The sequence below is a fragment of the Ambystoma mexicanum genome, chromosome 6p, assembly GCF_040938575.1.
Source record: "Ambystoma mexicanum isolate Mex_15411 chromosome 6p, UKY_AmexF1_1, whole genome shotgun sequence".
NCBI classification, from domain to species: domain Eukaryota; kingdom Metazoa; phylum Chordata; class Amphibia; order Caudata; family Ambystomatidae; genus Ambystoma; species Ambystoma mexicanum.
In genome coordinates, this window is record NC_090935.1 from 1,352,039,095 (window position 1) to 1,352,063,380 (window position 24,286).

Genomic DNA, 24,286 nt, shown 5'->3' on the forward strand with positions numbered 1-24,286 from the left:
GCGCTTTACACATGTGGTTTTATAGGCAGAGGAGAGTTCTCCCTGCAGTCCGGGTATATTGTTCCACTCCCAGATAGGGGGGGGGCCACTAATATCCCCTGCCGATCACTCGCATGTATGTCGGCGCAGGGGACCCTGCTGTACGCTCCCAGCCAGCCGTGTAGAGATGGAGGTCACATCGGCTGTCTGGGTGCGTCGTTGCCGTTGCTGCTCCAGGATCGCAGGAGCTGCTACTGTGTACGCGGGTCCCACACAGTGCTGAAATGAAATCTGCTGGGACGGTAAATATTTTTTCAAATGTGGAAATGTCGGCGCAGGAGGGAACCATTCCACTGCGCCACATGGCGGGAGGCTGCTAAAGCACACACACTACATACAAAACTTTCACACCTTGGGTGTTGGCATCTTTATTTCCGTTAGGGGACAAGTATGTAGCCTACAAGTTGACCTATTGATGTTGTATTGACACAGACAATTGATACAATAAAACTAAAGGCCTTGGTAAATCAGTGATTAAGTGACTGCATGAAGGATTTTATACACAAGTGCTAAAAACTAATATATATATATTTTTTTTTTTAAACAATTTTTATTTTATTTTTTATCAACACACCAAATATTGCAATAATTAAGTCAAATTCGACAGCAAAACATTTACAAATTGCATTCCTTCGTCCCGCTCCCACCCACCCCCCCTAACTGGAGCCATTGTGTCTGTTACCAGCCTGCGCTTCAACCGGAAGGCCTATCGTTAACATATTATCCGTATCATCATCATCATCACTGCGATCGGGCAGGGGTTGAGCCCACCATAGTCGCCACCAACTGCCTCCATTCTATTAGGGGTCCTACCTCTTCCTCCCCTCCCCTACAGACCGCATCAAACCAAGCAGCCGTTACTGCCTCTACCCATCTCATGAGGTCCGCCCACCACAACTCCATCCTTGGCCTCTGAGCAGCCTTCCAGCACATCACAATCCTCCGTTTGGCAAGGATGTATGCCAGGTCTTTCATTTTGCTAATGTGCCTTAGATTGCGTGGCCTAGGGACCCCCTCTTCCCCCAGCATGCATGCCCAGGCCGATTCCACCTCCAGCGTGATTCGTTTTCTGGCCAAGCGTGTCTTCAGTTCTGACCAAAATCTTCCCACCTCCGGACAGGCCCAGAACATATGTAACATCTGGGCTTCCTCTTCCCTACACCTGGGGCATCTCTGAGTCGTCTGACCACCAAACCTGGCAATCTTCCTGGGGGTGAGATATGCTCAATTTTTGACATATAATTGGATCTGCTGGCGCCTTGCGTTCCGGGACACCGTTTTATGATATCTTTGGGCCCTATCCCAGAGCCCATCCGTCATGGGCTCCCCCCACCTCTTCTTCCCAGAGTAGTCTCAATTGGAGCAATTCCACTAAAAACTATATATTTATTTCACAATTACATTCAAGTTATTGAAGGATAGATTTCACTGTAGTTTGGAGAGCTAATTTCAATAGTTGAGGCAGCAGTACATGTATGAGACCATGGACCTGTGGTGACTACGCTAAATGTTGATGGCGTCACTAACGTGTAGAGCTACTCGAATCTAGATGTTTTGTTCCTAGAAGTTGGCCATTTGCTTGAATTTACTGTGAGGGATCAGACATGTGAGACGGGACACTTGGTTATAAATTTGTCACAAATCGCCATTTTATTAAATAATAAAGGGTGTGGCAAACCCTCCCACCCCCTTTTCCTTAGCCCAACAAAGGTTTTCCTACCTGACAAACTAAGGCTAAAGGAAATTGACCTAATGTCTAAATATATCTGTCCCTCACACTAATACTTGCAACAAAATCATACAGGAATAATGTGATTGATTCAACTTCACAAAACATAAATGTTCAAAAAGTTGTAACCAAATATCCTTTCAACCAGGGTTGGACCCCCTTCCCCTGGATCAATTCTGGATGTTTCCAACTAAAGATGAGTTTCAGAACAGATCTTTTTATATGTCAAGTTCCACTCCATGTAGGAAGTAAAGCTATTTTCATTTAATATATCCTTCACTTGGCAAAGTGATTGTCTCAGTTCCAATTGTTTTCCGCACTTGAAAATAATGGTCAAAGTTTCCACAAACCTTCTGCTTGGCAAATCAAGACCTCTTCACACCTTCAGTCAGAAATCAAGGCAAATGTTCTCTGAAGAGCATACATTATTATTATTGCGTCATGTTTCTAAAGAAGAAATATCTTAGGATGGGTATACAACAAATATTGTATGGAAATTGCCACTTTATTTTTCCAATACCACAGTTCATTAAACACAGTGATGGGGAAGGGAATGCTATTTTTCTGCCACAGCCTTATGCACATTCCCAGTACTTCAAGTTGTGTTCTTCCTGGTCCACTCGCCTGCCAGGACCAATCACTATTTGTCCCTTGTCTGGTTTACTCTCCTGCCAGGACAAAAACTCCTATTACAACTTGTACTGTTGTGGTATGGCTTGTCAACACAAATACAATTTGGCATACAGTTATTTATCCAACTTCCTCCTCCCCCACTCCTGGTCCACCTGTGGTGCCTCCTCCCCGCCCCCTTCTCTTCCTTTACCTTGTTCACCCCAGACTATTTTCTAGACCAGTCCGATCTATGAAAGTCTCGTCAAAACAGGTACTCCCCTGTTCATCCAGAACCATCAAGGACGACATTGACACCCTTGCTCCAGCCTTGGCGGATTTCTGCAATCGTTCGTTTGCCACTGGAACCTTTCCCTCGCCCCTTAAGCACTCCCTTGTGCACCCCCCCTAAAGAAACCCTCTGCCGATCCTTCCTCTCCGGCTAACTATCGCCCGATCTCCATCACTCCTTTCCTGGGCAAACTCTTGGAAAAGCTGGCCATCTCCCAACTTAAGCTGCACACTGAATCTGTTGGTTATCTCCACGATGACCAGTCTGGCTTCAGAGCTGCCACAAGCAAGGAAACTGCTTTCCTGAACACCTGTGAAGACCTCCTCTCTAACCTTCCTTCTGTCCTCATTCTCCTCTATCTTTCTTCTGCCTTTGATACAATAAACCATGCCATCCTGCTCAATCGCTTCTGTGATAAACTGGGTATTACTGATCAGACTCTGGCCTGGCTGACCTCCTTTATCTCTGCCCGACGCTCTGTGGTCCAACTGGGGTTTTTCCTCTCTTGAAACACTTGTGTATAGGCGCGTTACAAATGCCATATCTTCTATCGCTCTCTCTGTTTGCAGTGTTCCCCAGGGGTCTACCTGTCTCCCTGGCTTTTCAACCAGGACCTAGTACTTGGCACCTCTTGCCCACCGAATCACTGCCTTCTGCTCCAACTTTCAGTGTTATGCGGATGAAGCCCAGCTTTTGCAGGCTCCCCTCAGCCGCCCCTTCTCTCATTCCAGATTGTCTGGCTGCAATTCAGGAATGGTGTGCTGCCAATGATCGCTGTCTTAATGCCAGTAAGACTGAGATCCTCCTCATCTGAACTCCCGCACCCACCTTTCCTCTCTTTGGCCGCCCACTCTGGGCCCTCTTCCTGCTCCTACCTGTAAGGCTTAGAACCTTGGGTGTCATCTTCGACTCCACCCTCTCCTTCTCTCCTCACATCTGCTAAGAAGTCAAACTATCAGCTGCACCTCCTCCTCCTTTCCTCTTTTCCCCCCAGAAACTCCCTGTCTCCAGAGCTCTGGTCCTCTAGTCTGGACTACTGCAACAGTCTCTTTTAAATCTTCCTGCCTCTACAAATTATCGAGATCAGGACTGCAAGACTTGTCCTTGGCCTCAAGCCCAGGGATCGTATCTCTCCAGCTCTGAATCTTTCCTGGCTCCCAGTGGCAGCAAGGATCAATTTCAAGACCCGCTGCATCGTCCACATGGCTTTCTGGTGCCTGGGACCGCACTTCCTCCAACTCTCTTCCTAAACATCTCCTTTCTCAAGCTTTCCGCTCATTCACTTCCAACTCTGAGGGTCAGTCGCTTTTCCAAGCAGAGAGTTTGGGGCAGATCTCAATCTTCGGCTGGGGTCTCCCTCTGGAATAGCCTCCCTGCCTGTCTCGAACTTGAGCAGAACCACCTCTGGGTCCGGAAGCAACTAAAGACCTTCCTCTTCACTTCTGCTTTCTCTTTCTCTCCCCTGCTGATGTCCCGACTGCTCCATGCACTGGTTACCTGGCTACCCTCTGAACATGGGCCCAAGCTCCTGCATGTCCAGTTGCACTTCATTGGCCCCCCTGCATGTGTGGTCTGTATCTGCAACCCTACAGTCCCTTCTCTCTGTACTTATGAGCCACCTGTTGGCTGCACTTTTTTGAATTGCCTGCACAGAGCCACACGTTACCTGCATGCTCCCTACCGTAGCCCCCCTCCCCGCCCCCCCAACCCCGCAACTCCCTTTCCACTTACTGCCACTTGCGCAATCTCACTGACATGGGTCCTAGTAAAATTGTTCTTTTGTCCTCCCTCTGTTTCCCCCTCGTCTTGTTGCGCCTAGAAACACTTGTGTACAGGTGCGTTGCAAATGTCATATAAGATCATAAAAGGACACTAGTTCTAACACTACGCTGTTTGACGCAAGCAATGCAGGCTACGCGTCCTTTCTTCACTTTCCTTTACACAACCTTTTGGCTGCTGGTAGTAGGATTTAAAACTCCCTCATTGTATTTTGCTATGCGACTGCTTGATTCAACTTGCCTTGATATCACGCTTCGACAATGCTTACAATTTCCCATTTTTTTAAGCAATTTCTCCCATTTGGGAAAGTTGTCTTCCTTTTTGTGTTATTGCCCCTCTTTGGCAATGCAGGTTATAGTAATTCAATATTGGATGTTCCCTAATTTTGTCTTTGGCAATGCAGGTTATAATATTCTCCTGCTCGACATCTCATAATAGGACAGTTTCACCCAGTTTGCTTACATTTAAATGATCAGCGGTCTGAGTGCCCCGGGGTCACCTGCACCATGCCAACTCACTGGTCTTTCCTGGTGTCTCCGGACACGCTGGCTCCTTTTCTTCGTTCGTCAGGACTCCTGCAGTGTTTGACAGCTCCCGCCAGCTTGCTACAGACCTTGCACAACCCTCTTTGCTCACCGCTGAAAGACTGGACATCAGAGCCGGTTACTAGATGCAGGGAGCTTCTCTCTTCCTTGGGGTCTTGTCCTTCTCCACGAACCTAACACTGTTTCCTGCTGTCAGCACAGCAGCAACTCCATTCGATGCTGCTTTTGGCTGTCTCACAATGACCCACCTGAAAGGCCCTTTAAATGTTTAAAGGTCCTGCTCAGTTGCAGGTCATAACAACTAGACTGCACATTTCACTTTGGAAAAACTGCCCAGTACTAGGAGCATTATGGTACTTGGAAGTCCATAATGTTCCTAGTTAGTTTAACATAAGAACTCTCAACTTTACAAGGTACCATGTGATAATTTTCTCCACAAACAATCTGTGTGGCAAAAAGGTTGCTGCAAAAAGGCAGTGGTTTGCGAAATTATCAGTGAACCTGCGGGGGACACGACGGCCCCCGCTCCCCTCACAAATGGCTACCGTATGTCACCACACCCTTTTCCCGGCGGCTATATGTATGACGACCATTTCTGTGGGGTTAATATTACTGGATACCTCTTACAATAGGTCATTAACACTGTATGGCCATCCAGGAAATTATTCAGAGTTTGCCCATCGCCTGTCCAGGTAGCCTCCCATGTGATCCTCCCGCAGACTACCACCCCCAGGGTCAGGATCAGGTAGTGACTGCCTTTCCCTGGCCTCATGAGAAGGGTTCTAGGCCAGGGTTGTTGTGGTGGTCACCTCTGATTCATCACATTACATAGTTTTGGAAATCAAAATAATTTTGGAACAGCGCATGAAACCTTTAATGAATCTGAGGGAGGTTGGTAAGTATAGGTACAATTAGCGGGTGTGGGGGGGAGAAGGACTTCTAGAGCATAAATACCAGGAGTAGGGATCATGTCTGGTGAGGTTATGGACAATCTGAGAAATGTTACTGAGACTGTTATGAACTTTAATGGCTTGCAGAATAAGAAAGTGGAATTTATTACAAACTAAGCAGAAGTATTGGGAACATGGTGAAAAGGCAAGTACCGTTTTGGCCTAAGCCTAAAGGCTTTTAAAGGGGGGAGAATCGTGCACAATAATGCCAGTACTGGATCATCACATAGTGGCCGTGTTTCCAAGTACCTTAGAGCATTGTATGAATATTCTTATACCGAACACTGTAATGTGATGCAACAAGAGATGCATCCTTTCCTGAATAACTCAGACCTTTCATGTTGAAGTTATGATTACAAAAAATGGTCATAAGCAATTGTATTCTTCCCACAGGAAGCAATGCAGAGGGCTGTTGCGTCGAAAGAACAAACCAATATCTATCCAAATTTGACCTAGAAATAGCCTGCTTCCTAGAAAGGACTGCTCTCGTTTACACAAACCTTACCTACAGCAATTGGCACATGGGAGAAAAGCTGATCCCTCTCAACTAAATTGGGATTCCTGGGCCATATTTTTAAGATCGACTTTTTCCATCTGAGAAGTTTACAAAATGAAATGTTTTGCTTTTGGGGAATATTGGACAAATCCTTTGTCCTGGTACTAGGAAAGAACCACTGCGAGTTCCTGGACCAAGATTATTGGGCATGCATGTATGGACAATCCGTAGGACTCCAGAATCTAGTCCAAAATATCAGACCCGACGATAAGAACACGATCTTTAGACGGTTTGTGGAATTGTATGCCCCAGTGAGTTGTAATTACAAAATCTGTATCCCAGTGCATAACTAGGGTAGATTTGGGAACGTAACATGCCAGTCTGGCCTGACTTTGTGTATTGTGTGACAACAATAAGCACCTGAAGGCATTGCTATACAAATATTTAAATGTGCACAACTTTTAGTCCTTTAAGCTGTATTCATTTTAAAAGGTTTTCCTGGGCTACAGCCTGTCAGTTGACCACCATACTGAGTGGAAGATTTGGAGACTGGTATACATTGACTGTTCTCGGTAGTGTAGAATAATGTGGTTGCACTGGTTGGCTCTAGTGGTTCTAAATAACACCATTGCCACTTCATAGGGTGGAGGCAAATTGTGCTGCGTTACTAATCCCATATGCATGCTTCTATGTTTAGTGAATGCTTTGTCTGAATACTTTAACCGAGAATTGCATTGCAGGAATTAATTGCTGAGCTACTTTACCCTCTGGAACCCACGTATTCTCCCCTGAAAATCTGTACCCAGCCCACAAGACGAAGGCATGGGTTGATGTAAAAAAATAAACAAATGGCAATTTTATTAGGAATGGATGAAATCATGGTGTGCTCCGCTGCCCCAGGTGCTATGGACTCTGGACTGTCCAGTGAAGTACAAGGTTGGTTTTAGTTTGGTAGGCTCTTCCTAGGAACGGCCCAAACCAGCCTCCATAATCTGACCTACCAGCCTGCTGATGCTCCTGTATGTGCAATCCCAGCCCTGCCTCTCGAGACCCACCTGACCTGTGAGGCTTCGTAGCCAAGAGAAATCAAAATGTACCCGCATCATTACGTAGTTCATATTTTGTTTTGTTCCTTCCTTTCTGCAAAAGGCAAATGGCTAACCAGCAAAACTAGTAACCACAGTAAAAGTGTTTTATTGCTCCCGTTGCCAACGAGGCACACTAGACCCCATTGAATCCATTTGACCCACACTGTAGAAAAATGACTGTTCAAAAGTTGGCTTGCAATTTTGAGAATGTACTCTTGTCTGCATGCCAATATCACTGGGAACATTCCACACCATGCTGATGAAAGCCAGTGGCTTGCATAGTCTAGAATTAAGTGGAGATTTATAACTGAGGCTTTCAACAGCATTTTTCGTCTACGTACTACTTAATGTGTGTTCTGCATTTGTGATGAATTATCAATGTTATGTTTTTTGCATCCCACAAGATGTTGCCACACGCAGCATTAACAGCGTAGGAAACAAAATGTTTTTAACGAAGTCCGTTTTTTTTCTGTGTGAGAAAACGATGGCTTGCTCGTCCTTTTGGGTTTTTAAAAGTAATAACTAAAAGGTATAGCTACTATTAAATATAGTGATTTGACAGTGATGATTGAGACGATTAAAGCTCAATCTCAAACTGTGCTGTGAAATGACCATAATTACTTACATAGCCCAAAGCCTAGTAATCATTTCTGAGGGCCCAAAAAGAAAGCTCCCAAGTTATTTTTTGAGTTTATATAACCAGTCTCTTTGAAGATGGCTGCCATTACTGCTCTTCTGAAGGTGCCAGTTCCCCTTTTGTACGTATTGTCTATGCTGTGGCGTGCCTGTAATGATGTGATGCCAATGTAGTTTTCCCCCATTCGCCTGTGACCTCCAGTGAATCAGTAGTTGCCACTTCCCATTCCCAACTTTGTTAGGCTTGTGAAGCCAGCATGCAGAATTGAAGTCTGCTCCCCAGAAAGCAGTTGCTATCCCATATGGCTGGGAGACCCGAGCTACTTTACTTTTACCTGCGCCTTCATTGTAGTGCTCTTTTTTCACCTGGCGGTCAGGCAGAGATTGCAGATAAGGATAGTGCTGAGAAATGATTAGCGCTGTCAGGCAGAAATTGCAGATAAGGATAGTGCTGAGAAATGATTAGCGCTGTAAGAGGAGAGATATTGGCAAAGAAGGAAGTGGGGAGGCTGGATTGAGGAAGAGATACCGGGGAGGTGGAGACGACGCTGAATACTGAGGAGTTGGAGCGAGGACTGAAGAGTGGCTACTGGGAGGTGGAGCGAGGGGCTGAAGTAGAGAAGAAACTGACATGGGCCTGAAAGACTGGCTGATATATAGCAAAAGGGAGATTGGAGATAGATCAGAAGAGAGGATTGTGAGGTTGCATGGACTTTGGGAGCGCAGGACATGTCGTGATCCTGAGCTATAGGCATGCATTTGCATAAATAACTTTGTTTCGAATCAGGTTTTATTTTTTATGAGCGGATCAGATGCATTCCAGTGTTTTCTCTTACTTGTTCCTCGGTGTACAGATTATTCTGCATTGATCACACAGTATGCAAAGTTACTCCTGTGAAGTGACTGCATTGGCTAAAATGAATACATCAATATCTCTTCCATTACTACTGTGTGGTGTGCTTGTATCAATTTGTTCAGAATGTGAAAAAGCATGAGCTCAGGAGACGGAGAATGGCCGTCTGCTGCATTGCCAGAACTTGTTCTCCTCATTCCCATCTCTCCTCATCACTCAATTTCCAATACTCAAACTTGTCTCTTGAATATTAGACCGCCTATAGGAGAGTCTAGGCCATAATAGATGTAAGGGAAAGGAGCATTGATGAAGTGCATTGCAAATGTAATATGCTTTTTAATTGTCCGGTGGAGGCTTATTGTTCCTTTCTCCTGATCACCACTTTTGACACTTTGCTTTTACTAGTGTGTGCTCACCCTACAGCTGCTCCTTCTGACCTGATCCCTTCTGCAATCATAACACAGATTTAGCCTTCCTTGGTATCTTATCTTACCTCCGTTTTTAATTGTCTTCTTTCTTCTACTTCCTTCCCCATTTATACATCCTTCTCTCGATCCTTTACTGCCTTCTAATTTCAGGCCGATTTCTCTTCTTTATCTTTGAACTTCTAGAACGTCTAGTTTATTCTTTATTTCTTACAATTCTATTCTTCCTTGTTATCAATTTGGGGTTCGTTCTATGCTCTTCTCTTAGTCTGTGATGCACGGTTTGCACGCTACCCAAAGCATTCTTCTGTTAATTTTACTTGATCGATCTGCTGATTTTGACACAGTGGATAATGCTTTACTTTTGTCTTCCTTTATCTTTTAGGTTCTCTGGATCTGTTCTATACTCTGTATAATCATACCTACTCTGTATCATGGACTGGGAGATCTTGAGACACTGTCTCTCTCCTTCAGTGTTCCTCAATGTTCTGCTCTGGGTGCGTTTCTCTTCTCTTGCCTCTATTTCTTCTTTTGGATTGTCTCATCAGTGTTATGCTGATGACACTCGGGTGTTTCTTTCCTTTTCTTTCACTCCCTCCATGATACTACTATTACTCCTTTTTGATTCTATTTCTTTTCCTCCTCCTCTTCTCCCTATCGCTTGCAATGCCTGTAATCTGGACCTTCATTTTGATACTGAACTTTCCTTTTCCTATGATATTGCTCTACTTTCATCTTCTTGCCGGTTTTATCTCTTTTTAATATGCGCACAGCCTTTTCGTACCTTTGGAGCAACTCCTTATTTAATTTTTTCTCTCAATTGTGTTTTATTGTTCTTGCATCCTTTTTGGACTTCAGCATCACGTTTGGCTCCATGTTTAATTCTTTGGTACAACTTGAGTTCCCCAGGATTCTATTTCTTCATCTTTGCTTTCTCCTGCCTGGGTGTCCTTTCACGCTTGTCTTAACATTTAATTTTCTCTGTATGGTTTTCAAGTCTCTTGTCTTATCTTCTCTTGTATCTTTCCATCTTCCCTCGCAATCTCTTTGCTGTCAATCTTTCTTCTAACTGTTCCTTGTGCTCCATTTCTCTTCTTTTTCTCTTCTTGCTCCCTTACACTGGAACGCCCTCCCACTTTCTTTGTTCTGTCTTCCTATCCTGCGTTCCGGTCTCCTCTAAAAATCCTCTTCACTCTTGAACTGTTATGTGCTTTTGATTCATGACATAAGTGATATTTTGTGCAGCGCTTTCGTGTGAAGCGCTTATACATGTAAAATACAATACAAATGTCAGCCTGTGCTTGTTTCACCTTTCATTGGGATCCCTCTTGATTTCGGAGGAGTGTTGCGCTGAGTAGGAGTCTTATCCATTACTCATCCCTGCAGAACGCAATAGTCTGTTCATCACAATGAGTCCTTGCTCTTACAAATACGCTATTTCAGGGGCAGATTGGAACAACATTGTACTATATGTTTTGACCTTTTAAAATTGAAACCAGGTAAATAAAAAATCATTTGCAGACACTGTGCTTGGCCTAAAGTCACTCCCCACAGTTAACCCGCTTGCACACACCATATCTTACTCGCCAATGGATATTGACAACTGCACATTTTAAGGCCTGCTTTAAAGGTTATGTCATCAAAGCAATAATGTATTGCTCTCAGTAAATGTATTTCGTCCCCTGCATTTAGGGTGACTGGGCAGGCACAGGCTATTCATTAATGTACTTCAGGAATTGAAATGAGTTAAATTGAGTCAGTTCCCAGTAATGTCCAGTTAGATTTTCAGTTTTTCTGCCATGGGCAATTTCCTCTCCATTCAGCAGGTGAATTTAAATTTGTCTTTCTGCTTGGAGTTTATTCATTTTAAAGAAGCACAACTAAATGCCCTATACTCTATACATGGTGGAATTCTACATGCTCTCTATTGTTTTTGATTAAAGAAGTGCACACATTTTAGCCACCCCACTATGTTATATTCTTTTGTTTATGGAAAGTGCTAGCAAGCGCTGGTTTGCCATTATGGCTGTCAATACAGGCAGGCAGGACAGTTTAACCTTTTTTCTTTAGATTTGTATGTGGTAGCCAGTATTGCTTCCTTTATTTTGAGCCGTTTTGTTGGCCTTCCTCCTGTTTAGCAATAGTAATGGCCATATTGGTTCATCTCCTTGGATGGGCGTGGAGCATTGCCGACCAAGGGGGAGATGTGACTTAACCAATTTTTCTCCATCTGTGAAAGAAACTGTCATGTTCAATTTACTCCACAGGTCTCACTCCAATAAATGCATGGGTAACTCTCAGAATATAACAACGAAGCGCGCACAACTTTCCCTTTTTCATAGGGAACTGGGGCGGCAGCCCCAGAGAAGCCCTGCGTCTCATGATGAGAAGATGGTGAGACGTTTTCATACCTGCTCCTCTAGCTCCAGTCCCTCCAAATCCCCATATTCCCCCTCTGAACCCACCCCTCCCGCGTTGCAGACCACCTTGATGGCAGTCCAGATTGGTGGGGGGGGGGGGTCAGAGGTCCACCTCACCACTGTCCTTGTCCCCCTCCTGGCCAAATGCTGCTATTCGGATGTCTGGAGGGGCTGGGGTTTGCTCCCCTGCCATCATTCGCGTGCTCAATGGTGCTGCCCCTTCAACTGCTGTCTTCGCCAATTTCTTTTGCACTAGTTTCGTGTCCTCTGCCTGCAGCCGTTGCGCTGTTTCCTTTTCTCGCTCTTTAATTCTTTTACAGTGCTGTATGATAATAGTTTGTATCGTGGCCCACCCCTTCGCTTCAATGCCCACAATTTGTTTTAGGGCCTTCTGGATTTTGGGCAAACCCCTTTTAACAACAAAGTAAAAAAATAGGAACTGATCTGTCCCACTGGTCCCCCTCTCGGCACACCACATCTCCTGAACCTTAATAATGTATTGCGCGGGGTCCTCGTCGTCTCCCATGGTATACTGCAGATCTGGTGTATCTGGGTATGTTCGCCGTAGCGCGCCCCACATCTGCGCTCCGATCTTGTTAAAAGGTGTTGTCTAGTTTTACTCCAGGATATCCTGCTTTGACCAGGATGTTGCCAGCTTGGTCCCCCAGTATTGCGACAAGCAAACCTTTCATATCCCTCACAGCTAAGGGAATCCCTGCTGTCCTGTTTCTTGAAAGCATAGTTCCACTTCTTGGCTCCAGAAGTAATGGGTGGGAGCAGCTTGATCAAATTATTTGTATCCATTTGCGCCCAGGGCACAGTGCGTCCTGCCTATGCCTTTGTGCAACAACTGCATCCGAGTACCTGTGTCCGTTCCTTCCTTTTTTCCGTGCAACACTTCCCTTTTTGTTTGCTAGTGCCACTCGGCCAAACCTGTTACTTTAACCTTGGTCATCACAAACTTTCTACCCGCAGTGTAATCTTCGGCACCTGCTCATTCCCTTCATCATCTTCAAACTTGTCAATGATATCCCATTCCTCTTCCCTTAGGTCCCTCCAATGCCTCCTCCTGTTCCTTCTGTACTTACTGTCTTGGGGCAGGATAACTTTCACCATTGGTATGTAGGGAGGCGGGGTAGTAGCTGGGGTAGGCACATATGTTGGGTTTGTTTATCCCGTGGCTGGACGGGTGGTGAGTGAATAGAGCCCTTTGTGTGATAGTACAGAGTTGTTCTCCTGTGTTGGTTCAGACATTACACTTATAGCTATGCCATCTGTAGTCGGCGCCCCCTCCTGGTCAGGGTCCTCCACATCCTCTCTCCATAGATTTAGTTTTTTTCCCTTATACTTGGTGGCTAAGAACGTGCCCATGTGGTCTAATATCAGTCTATTATGGGCCCCCTGCTCTGGCCATGAGCGGGCACCCCCCCCTTGTGTTGCTACCACCAACTGTTTTGATACTTGTCAATTTTCTCTCAATACCATGGTAATTCACTATACATGTACTCCAGTCTGCGCCCCTCCCATCTCTACAATATTACTACTTAAAATCTTAACACCCTCCCAACTTTTACTCTTATGCGCTGCGCACGCTGTTATTACAAAAGTCACTCCCAGTCCATATCAACACTGGCCCGCCTCCTGCACAACAAATCTTAAAACCGTAAAAGAACAAGCTAAAATAACAAGTTAATACTTCCACCGAGCCCTCTAATTATATGGAGCTCCTATTTTTTACATTATCTCCTTGTCACAAAGCAAATGGCACCATCATCTTCCCTCAGTCGAAAAGGTTGCCTACACTCCTGTCACTATGTAGCTTCACCACATTGCTCTTACTCATGCATACTACATTCCCACTGCACATTATACCCCTCGTTATCCCTCGCAAGGGGTGTGCTCCTGTCTGCGTGTTCACCCAAGCTCCTCCCAAAAACGACCTGCACTCTCCCAGGAGCCGTGCCCCGCACGAAAGAGCAGACCGGAATTCTGTTGAAATGACTCCTGTACACCACAGCGGGATGCACACTTGGGACTGGTCGCTGAAGGTGGGTGTGGCCCTTTCAGAGAAGCGGCCTGGAAGCCTCTGTTGTCACTGGGATCACATCGGGGTCACCAAATCTAGGAAAGCCCCCTAGATGCTCACACAAGAAAACAAACATCCTACTAGGGAAAAAGGCCCAATACACCTCTTGCAAGGAAACAAGTTTTATTTCCATACAAAAGGAAAAAGCGCCAACAAAGAACCCTTTTGTTGCCGAACGTTCTGCCAAAATCTGCATGAGCAGTATATTAAGAAGGTACACCGCATCATCAGTGACATCACACACAGTAGAAACCTGCGCTGCTTGTTGGTGAGACCCTACCCATAGGTCACCTGCTCCATAGGGGATGCCAGGCCATTAGTCCGAGCCCTGTCTGTTCATCTGCCTCCACGTGGGCGATGTTGCAGACGTCCTTGATCAGCAGACGGTCAAGTGACAATTATAGTGCTAACTAAGAAAAACATGTCTATCTCGATGTAACATTGCACCTGTCATGAAAAATTGCTGTAAACAGTTAACATTCAATTTCACTGTTTCTGAAATTATGCTTTTGGTTTTCCATGATGTGGATAGTTAAGAACTGACTGGCTTCATGTATAACACTAATACCCTGTGTTATAAATAGGTGATAAAGTACCCCTACTTCAGACAAAGAAATCTATCTCCACCTGCAGGGGATGATAATATATTTCTGTAAAGGACATAAGATTATACAAATGGTAATTTTACTGGACCCTTCCATCCAAAAAGAAAAATCCCTGATTGTCCGGCATACTTAGTCCGTAAAAAATAGACTGTAAACTGTAGTGTATCAAAAAATATATGGTATCAGTTTATTTAGTACAATAACAATTCAAAAAGCGAAAGTAAAAAAATCAATAGACCCAAATACATAGAACACAGTGGAACAAATAACCTAATACCCCGACCTATCGTCTAAAAACTCCTAAAGTGATTCCACAAACACAACAGACAAATAACTAAAACAATAAACATTCTACATGTGTTGTAAAAATTCCCAACATGTTTCTGTTCTTCCAAAAGCCTCAAATGGGTGAACATTCTTCAGGGGAAAGCTTCTCTACAAAATGCTGTAGACTGCTTCAACACTGTGTATCATGGGTCAGTTTCACATCTCAAAAATAGATGTACCTAAAATCCAAAAAGAGAGGGAAGAATACTTGAGCATGTGGTCAAAAGAATACTAAATACATATGCCCCCATGATACAATACAAAATTCTGTAGTAAGAGGAACCAAACTTAAGACCAAACAAATAACATCAACCTCACTTTCACTTCTAAAAATGAACCAAAAAATTACCTTCACTGTGTAATTTCTTCACTGGTGTGCTGGCAATTAAAGCTACACCCAATGCACCAATCACTAGGTGCATCTATTTATTGTAACAGGCGCATCAAGTTCGCCCCAATATTCAGTCAAGGGAACTGCAGAGACAAAAACAACATATCACCCGCTATTAATACGAGTGAAGGCTACCTTCTATCTAAGGTGAAAATAAAGAAAACACTTGTTCCCATCCATTACCTTCAGTAGAAAAGAGCTAGACTCCCAACGTTGGAATCATGGGAGATCATATGGAGTTAAAGATTCAACCAGTCACACACGGCAGGATATCCAAAAGTTTGTGACACCATTGCCTAAAATCACAAACATCATCAGTAAACTTATTTATTTCATGCCTAGATTACAAACAGGGTCACAACCCTTATGCGCCATATAGGCAGTTCACCACCTATGTCATGGGATTGAAAAACCAGAAAACACCTGTATTCTGAAAAATGAATATAAACATGGTGCTCTTATTTCCCATATGCAGCACTTATAGAATGTCAAAGGCATGCAGGGTGGAAGAGTCGAAACGAAAATGTCAGCGCACTCAGGGCATCATAAAACCGACATTATCAAGTGTCCGTCAAAAAATACGTAATGTGGCTCCAGTGTAATACACACTAAACGCAACATAAGAAAGACAAGGAAAATCGCGCAGTGCACTTACAAAAACAAGCGGCAGCAGAATCCACCCCACGTCCGTACAATCAGACGCGCAAAGGTCTGTACCAAACCCGGAAGCGCGGCCGGCAATCAACATGGACAACAGACTCGCCCATTAAATTCAAAGTCCTGGTCACAAACGAAGGACTAAAAAATTCATCCACCATGACTGTATAACAACGGGAGCTGACGAACAAGTAATGGGCATTATAATGAAACCGGGCGAGATCGGATACTATCTAAAGGGTCACAGTCAAAGGAGCGAGCCCATGATACAGATAGAAGCAGCCTACAAAGACAAAAACAGATGATGCTATTAATGCTGCAGGCACAATCAAAATGTCTATGCTTAAGTTCTTCACATCTAAGCATTTCACAAAGTAGATTAAATGACACATCAGAAGAACAGTACCCCTGGTATAACAATGGAATATTAAATACCGGGAGGGTACTGTCATATAAAAATGCTCATACAGAAATCTTATTGCACAAATGTGGGTGGCGTCCAAAAATTACAGAATCTTAACAAATGACACATCAAAAATGTACATAAGCTTACAGTAATTAGCGCATGATTTTAGAAATGAACACGACACAAGGACTACTCAAATCGACGCAATGCCAATCAATTGCCTCATTCAAACCCACTTTGTGACTCTGTAATTTAAAGATCTTTTGTTCAAATGAAGTAATTTACGGTCAATCTCTTGTTTGCTGACACCATTTATCTTTTTCAATATAAACCATCAAAAATCTGTATGTGAATGTTCTTTCTCCAAAAAATGCTTGAACAATGGAACACTAATACCCCTCAGGGTTCAGAATTAAGATTTGACCAGCAGGAGCAAAAACCAGCTCCAGGATGTTGGGCATCAACCAGTAGACAGGAGTTAACGCTGGCTAACCAGGAGTGAGTATGCAGCACAGCCCAAATCAAACCTCCATACGAGATGCCCATTGTGGGTGATCCATTATGTTTAAATGTAAATTCTTCTTTAACAGTCTCAAAACTCAGTTAATGTTACATATGTATGTTCATAAGGCATCAGTTTGCTTGTGGAGCCAAAGCTAGTTCTAGAATCTGTTGGTTTCAAGCTAACCAGGCTCTTCTAGTCTAGAAGCAGGAGATGTATAGCTGCCAATTCCCATCAATTTCGAATCCTGCCCCTGCTAAGGCAGTATTTGTTTTGGGATGTTGCTGCAGTGCACCTTTAATGGCAGTGATGGATTGCCTCTGCCTCTCCTTGCTTTTTGTTGTTAGTCGTACACCGCTACATGTATCTCAGCATTGTGTGTCATTTTGCCAGGGAGGTTCTAAAGTGAATGGATATCATCTTGCCATCCTTGAAACACATTTTCTTTTGGCAGTGAGATGAATGGTTATGGAACTCTTAACATTGTTTGTTCCCGGTCATTAATTATCCTGTATCCCACAACAAAATCTAACGGCTCTTAGCTTGCTTTGTTGAAATTGTGATTGTTGTGCATGTTTTATTACTTCTGCCACGTCTCTGAAACTGTTCATTTCCATATTTCTGTCTGAAGCATTTCCATTTTACATGGTCTTAAAAATAAATCCAAGATGTGATTTTGCTTTAACGTTTTTACTTTGTTTTTTTTTAAATTTATTTTGAATTTTTCGTTTTTTTTTACAGGTCGATGAAGTGGCAGATGGCGCCGTAAAGCCTCCGACAAATAAAATGCCAATTTTCTTTTTTGGGACTCATGAGACGTAAGTCTTTATGGTGGGCTCATGAAATCTCACTTCTAAGGCTAGAACATGATTTGGTGGCAATGCTAGTCAGTCCTGTGAATGAACTAAAGAGCAAGCATTTAAAAAAGGCACAAGCGTTGAACCTAAAAGATGTTTTTGGGTTTCAGTATTCATTTTCCCGATTACTCTCATTCAGAAGCAATCTCTCTCACGTTTGCAGTTGTGTTCCAGGATCATTTTGATAAGTTTGTTGATTTCCCCAAGAAAAGACCATAGATTCTTTGTCCACTTCAGTGTGGCTTGTTTAATTTTTGACGCATTTCCCACCTTTCAATCCACTGATGTCTTAATGAAATTCTTCTTTTACTGATTCTCCTTAGTCTTCCGCTTTATAACATTTGCCTAAAGGCACCGCCATTTTGCTAGCTGTTTCCTTTCAAGTTGCTTTTGTTTAAATGTCACAAAACGAGTGCTTTGTAGGAGTACAAAGTGATTGACTTACAATCCAGCCCCTGCTGCTACTAAACCAGCAGTGATTTCGGCCATAAAGGTGAAACTGGCATAGCATAAATGGCACCATGCCTCTAAAGCATAGCGTGAGACGAGGGCAGGCTATCCTCTTCAAGGAGTTGTGAGGTGGCAAACAAACTCCCAAAAGCTGATACTCTATCAAAATCAAAGGAGGAGAAAATAGAAGATGATTGAACTAGTAATACAACACACTAATAAAAAATATTAAATCGAAACCATAATTTTCCCATGTAAGGAATACACATAATATGCACACCATAAGATAAAAGGGGCAATCCGGGTCTGAAGGCAATACTTAAAACCGCAAATTTCTTCTTCAATGAAGAGGCCTTTAAAAGGTTAAAGTGTGGGGTCTTAAATTCCACGAGGGCCCTTCAAGGCAGCCCAGGGAGACAGAACCACTAAACAATACAGTTGATTAGTGGCCATTGGCTCAAATGGCTGGAGTGCAGACAACCAACGGATGGGTCATCGGCTCAAAATTGTCAAAATGGTGTCGGAGGCCGTTCTGGGTGTTTGTAGTGCCTCAAACTGCTTTAAAGCGGTGGAGACGGCTGAAAACCGCAAAGTGAAGCCTAGAGCTGTTCCTTGAATACTGATTTGTAGGGGGAGACATCCATGGTGTCCGGGGGCAAGGCGAGTGCTTGTTTTGCTCTTTCCAGCTAAGTAACTTGACAGTGCCTTTGCTGGGGCACTTGTCAGGTTCATCACATCCAATGAACAGTGTTGGGGAGAATTCTCTGCATGTGCTAATTCCCTTCTACCTTAGAGACCTACAGCTCTTTTGCTGGACTATAGGACTTTCATTTTTATCCTGGAGAGAGTGAGACTTTTTTCCCCACTCTCGTATTTTGCATTGATTTGGACACTGTTTCTTTTGGTGTTGGAGTCTGACATACTCCATAGGCATCATCTTTTTACATTGTGACACACAGCACCTTCAATGCAGTAGCACAGGGCAGTCTTCCAGATTAACCAAGAGAAGGTATTTAAACCTTGGGGAAAACTACTGTTTTCAAGAGCATTGAAGTGAAATTGACTTTACTTGCATTTGTCACTTTCTTGACCCAGCACACACTACCTTTCAATAGCGTGCTGGAGGGGTTGCTTAGTATCCCCTTTGTCTAGTTTCTCATGTAATATTTCTATTACCCTTTCTACAACTAATGGCTGGTGGCAGTGGTTTACTTTTTCCTACCATTGTGTTTCTCCCGTGGGCTGCAATTGCAGCTGCAGTGAAGCACCCATGAGTGCCCATTTTGTCAAAATGCCCTCGGCTTCTTTTTTCGCCATTTCTTGTTGGAAAGGTCCTTCTTGAGATTTCATCTGCATGCCAAACAGGTTTGGTCCCTTCGTTCGTTTTTTTGTCTTTGGCGGGATTCACCAGTGAAGCCCGCCTGGCTCCGGCGTGTCTGGCAGGGCAGGAAGTGAGGGAGGAGCTGAAACTCACTGTCCTTAGTCTCCTTGCTTACAGGAATGCACCAAACAGTGATTGCCTGGCTGTCCTTGGGAGGACTGCCACCCTACTGTGTGACAGCTAGGCTGCGAATGAATGGGAGAGACCTGCATAAAAAGTGAGGTCTCTTGCTTGGAAGGCAGAGTCGACCAATGGACAAATGAATCCAAAGAAGAACTTGGAAGAGACGCTAGCTGCAACTCCTGGACCATTGGTTTGCCTGGTGAGGCCCAGCTGAAGTGCTGAAGCTCCGAATTCACCTCGACGGAGATGCCCTGCAGGACGACTTCTCCCCTTAGGTTGGTGGGACCAATCGACCCCAAGACTAACTCATCTGGAAATCCTCTCGAGCTAGCTGTACTTCCATTGCTGTTGCAGGAACCGATTACCAGGGAGAGGAATGAATCCGAGTGATTTGCCCGCGGCTGAAAGTACCGCAGGCAAATCATTCACATGAGAAAGGTGCGAACTACCAAAAGTTCACCTTTCTCATGCAACCTACATTCTCACACCCCCACAACACACCCATAACACCCTCCCACCCACACCCTCAGCACCCACCCACACCCCCAACATAAACAAACCCCTCTTGCCTTCATCTTCACGCTGGTTCCCTGCAGCGGCAGTTCCCCTTCACTTCTGTGATCGGGAACTCGCACTGCAGGGTCCTTTTTTGTGTCCCCCGCTCACTATACCCTGAAGTATAGTGAGTGGGGCGATGCGGGGGACATCCCAGCAGCCCCCCTTTTTTTTTTTTTTCCAATGCTACCACCAAAGGTTCGAACTTTTGGTGTTCGAACTTTTGGTGGTAGCATTTTTAGAACTTTTGGTCAATGCGATCATTTATTTATTTATTTATTTTTAGGTCATTTCAACCTAAACCGAGAGGAACACCAGAATTGAGTGTGTCTTTAAGTCGGACCCAAGCTCCAGGAAGATCCTCCGGACTCCCATGAAGCAGGACTGACCAAGCTTGAGCCATCTCTACAGAGTGCTGGACCCCAGATGCTAGGAAAGTCCACAAGGTACCAGAGCACCACAGTGGTGCTATTAGCGAGAAGCTGAAACCGCAAAGTGCCGCTGGTCTGAGGTTTGCCCATTGCTGCCGCCAACCTTCGAACCGTAGTGCACGAGTTCCCAGACGTCCTCCCTCTTGTCCCCACAACTGAGGCCCAGGAACAACAGGATGTGCAGACCTACAACTGGAACAGCAGCCAGCTGGAACCAATTTCTTCCGACCTAAGGTACTGTAAATGGTACGAAATCCTTTCATCGCAGGATGTTTTTTCGCAGTTTTTTTTTTTTTGCTGCATTTTTTTCTTTTAAAAAACTGCATTTTTTAGGGGGTGTTAGTAAAATATATATATGGGGTGTGGGTATTTGGGAATAAATTAAAAATGAAGAAAATGGGGGTGGGGGGTTGGGAGGGAAGCCCTCCAAAAATAATTTAAAAAAAAACAAAAATTCGATGGGTTTTTTTGGGAAAAATAAATTGCGGTAAAAAACCCAGTGAGAAAACATCCTGCAATGAAATGACATGGAACCACTGTAAACTGAGGGGTACCTACCTCTTAACGTGTAGCCTTGCTAGCTCTCAGGTTGGTTGCCTTTGCAGAGTTGCTTGCAGCTTTGTCTTTCACAAGCCTCCCTGCTTGTGGCCCAACAGTGATTTCATTTTCTACAAAGTTCCTAAAACATTGTGGAAGACTTTTTATTTGCCTTCAAGAAGTACTGTCCTGGCTCCCCGAAAGACTCTTCGAACCTCTGACTTTGTGTTTTAACTATCCCTCCAAAAAGTCACACATTCTATAACTTGTGTAGCTGGGAAAGGGTTAATCTACATTGCATTGGCGGGGGGGGGGGAGGGGTTCAGAAGTGCTTACCTGCTTAAGAATATGTAACCCTGGTTTCTTCCCTCTAACCATTTCCTTGTAAACGCCAAACTCAGTATTGCTCTGAATGTGCCAGTGATATATCAATGTCCTAGTTATTTAAGTCGCCTCAGGGTGTAGGAAGTGGCTGCATGCCATCCCAAATGGGTATCTACTGATGTATTGAAACTGAGCGTGTATATTTCTTTTTGAGTACATTTTAAGTGTTACATATTTGCTCCCTTCTAAAAGAAGGCTTATTCAAACTGTTGGTTAAATAAATAATTGTTTAATCAAGAAATCTTGAGTTGAAGTTTTATTTTGATACTTGTCATTGTGAATCTCTGTGTAATAACCCTATGGCTCACATTGATCCCTCTTGAGATGAGCCTGGCTGCTCAGTCACTCTACCAACTTGTGTAGTACATGCTTATACCAAAGGTTGGGATAACTATTGCTAGGAGGACAAGGCTGGTGCAGTCTCCCACAGGGTACTGCATACAATCCTGCCTAACAAGCAGGATCCTGGGTACTAGTGGTATTGGCTCAGGCAGGCCTTGCACAGACAGCAGGTGACATCAAATGTCCATCTGAGATGGGCAAAGGAAAGGGTTTGCTCTTTTCTTGGACATCCTTACCTTCACCTGTTTGGCAGAGCATTTTGGGGCAGATTGTACCCCCTTTAAAGTTCTATGTGAAATTCTTCTTTAGAAATCAAAAGGTGATAACTAAGGGTTGGGCTCACAACCTTAAATGGACAAAATGCCCCAGTGGATTAGCCATTTTCTAGCTGCCTTTAAGGGTCCGATCGACACCGATGTGTGCAGAGTCTCTTGCCTGACGAAGTCCTACCCAGAATGCATTGTCCACTTTATATGGGGACTGGACACAGGAAATGGGTGTGTCCCAAGAACTAACAAGATGGGGCAACCAATCTTTTGCTGGCCACTTCCCTCTTGAGCCACTCTAATCCTGCCCTCTCCTTGTCTGCTGTGCATTAAAGCGTCTCCAGTAATTTCTACCCTGGTGGCAGATCTCCATTGTCCTGGCAGAGCTGCCTTTGAAGTACTGGTTCTCCGCTAGTGGGTAGATTTCCTGTTCTCTGGCGAGGGGACAACCTTCCCATACTCCACCATACATTACAGCACAGAGTATTGTGAATGTGGAGTTGCAATTAGATCTCCCTGAGACACTTGGTTGAATCATTTTATATTACAAATCAAACGGCTCCGGCTCGTCTGCCCTCAGATAGTATTCATTCTGTCACAGTAATGCATACTACATCCATATCCAGCATTCTCCAGTCGGGATTTGCCTACAGTCCATTTTGTTCAATGCTAACATATGTCTCCTTATTGCTTAAATATGACAATATTTGCACAACAATATTTGGTAATCTATGTAACCCGTTGGTCCTCATTGGGTTGAAAAATATTATCCCCTTAAGTTTTAGAAACCTGAAATATTTGTGTAGAAGAGATCTACAAGCAATGATTGTATCATCACAGCATTGAATAAGGCCAAGGATGTATTGCAATGAATTTACATTACATTTTACATTGGCGTTACTGTTGTCACATGTTTTGGACTGTTCTGCTGCCTGATTTTACTGACGAGTGCAGTGACTTCTGGCACCAGAATCCCTTTGAGCTGCACCTGTGACCACCTTCAGCTGCACTACATAAGCTACGGAGATGGCTGCCTACCTCAAGGCAAGTGAACAGATTAGTGAGAAGACTACTCTTCCCACTGTATGTGGAGTTACGGTAGATGCTGTAGCTCAACCTTCCATTGAATAAATCTGCAAATATGATTTGAGACAACCTAGAGGATGCTCACCTAAGATCGTTAAAGCATCCCAGCCACCCATTAATGGGCCTACACCTACTATACCCATTGCTAAAATCACTAACTTCTTTCAGCCTAGGCCGAGGGGCTTATTACTCCGTTTCTTAAACATAGCATTAGTATGGATCTTGTGTGGTTGGACACTAAAATGTCGGAGAAAATTATACAATCTTTATGTCCCATTAGTGAGGAGCGTGTGTGCCTTAAAGTTGATGCGATGGTCGACATGGCAGAGTCTGGGATACCAGCTCCCTTTAAGGGACGGCATTGGTGTAACAATCGCTGGCAATAAATTGATTACTGAATCCCGTTATGGATCACTCGACTAATGAAAAGGCTGTATGTGGGTCTCGTGAACGGATTGCGCTGAAATTGGTAATTCCCCAAGATAACGATAATGGAAGTATTCGGCAATCTCCTCTTTTATTACCTCCCAACTATGCTGGAATTAATGACAAACCTCTTCAAGACTTTGTCATTACAGGATAAATGACTTTTTATTTATTTATTTTTTTTAATTCCTTTTTTTTCTTTTTTTTTAAACGCTGCTTGATTACAGGCAAGCACTACTTCCATCTGCAAATGAACGCCCCCCTCGTAATGTGACGTGTTATTTTTGTATCAAGGTTTTAATAAACCAACCAAAGATTGGACGTGATATTCGACACATTTCATCTTTGTTGGTAAGCGAAACATAGATTTTCTGCTTCAGTTCGGGCACACAGAGAAAACAACCAGAAGTGGCTTGGCACTAACTTTGGACAGGTTGATAAGACGTTATGGCATTCTCTGGCCTGAAGTTCCATAGCTAGGGATCATAATTCCTTTTGGGCAATTAACTTCACAAAGCCTGTTAGATCTTTAATCTGCAGTGTCTCTGCTGATGATTGGTTTCTATATTTTAAGAACATATTTCGAATCCATTAACTCTGCTGGAGCTATAAC

The 24,286-nt window shown here is 43.9% G+C and overlaps 1 protein-coding gene across 7 annotated transcripts in view; it reads left to right on the plus strand.

The window, feature by feature from the left end:
* Positions 1-24,286, plus strand: part of PSIP1 (PC4 and SRSF1 interacting protein 1) — an 828,776-nt gene that overhangs the window by 43,734 nt on the left and 760,756 nt on the right. For all 7 annotated transcript variants that reach the window (XM_069626044.1, XM_069626047.1, XM_069626045.1 and 4 more), the window contains one exon: positions 17,577-17,653. In XM_069626044.1, coding sequence (XP_069482145.1) covers positions 17,577-17,653 — 77 coding nt within the window. The remainder of the gene's footprint in view (positions 1-17,576; positions 17,654-24,286) is intronic.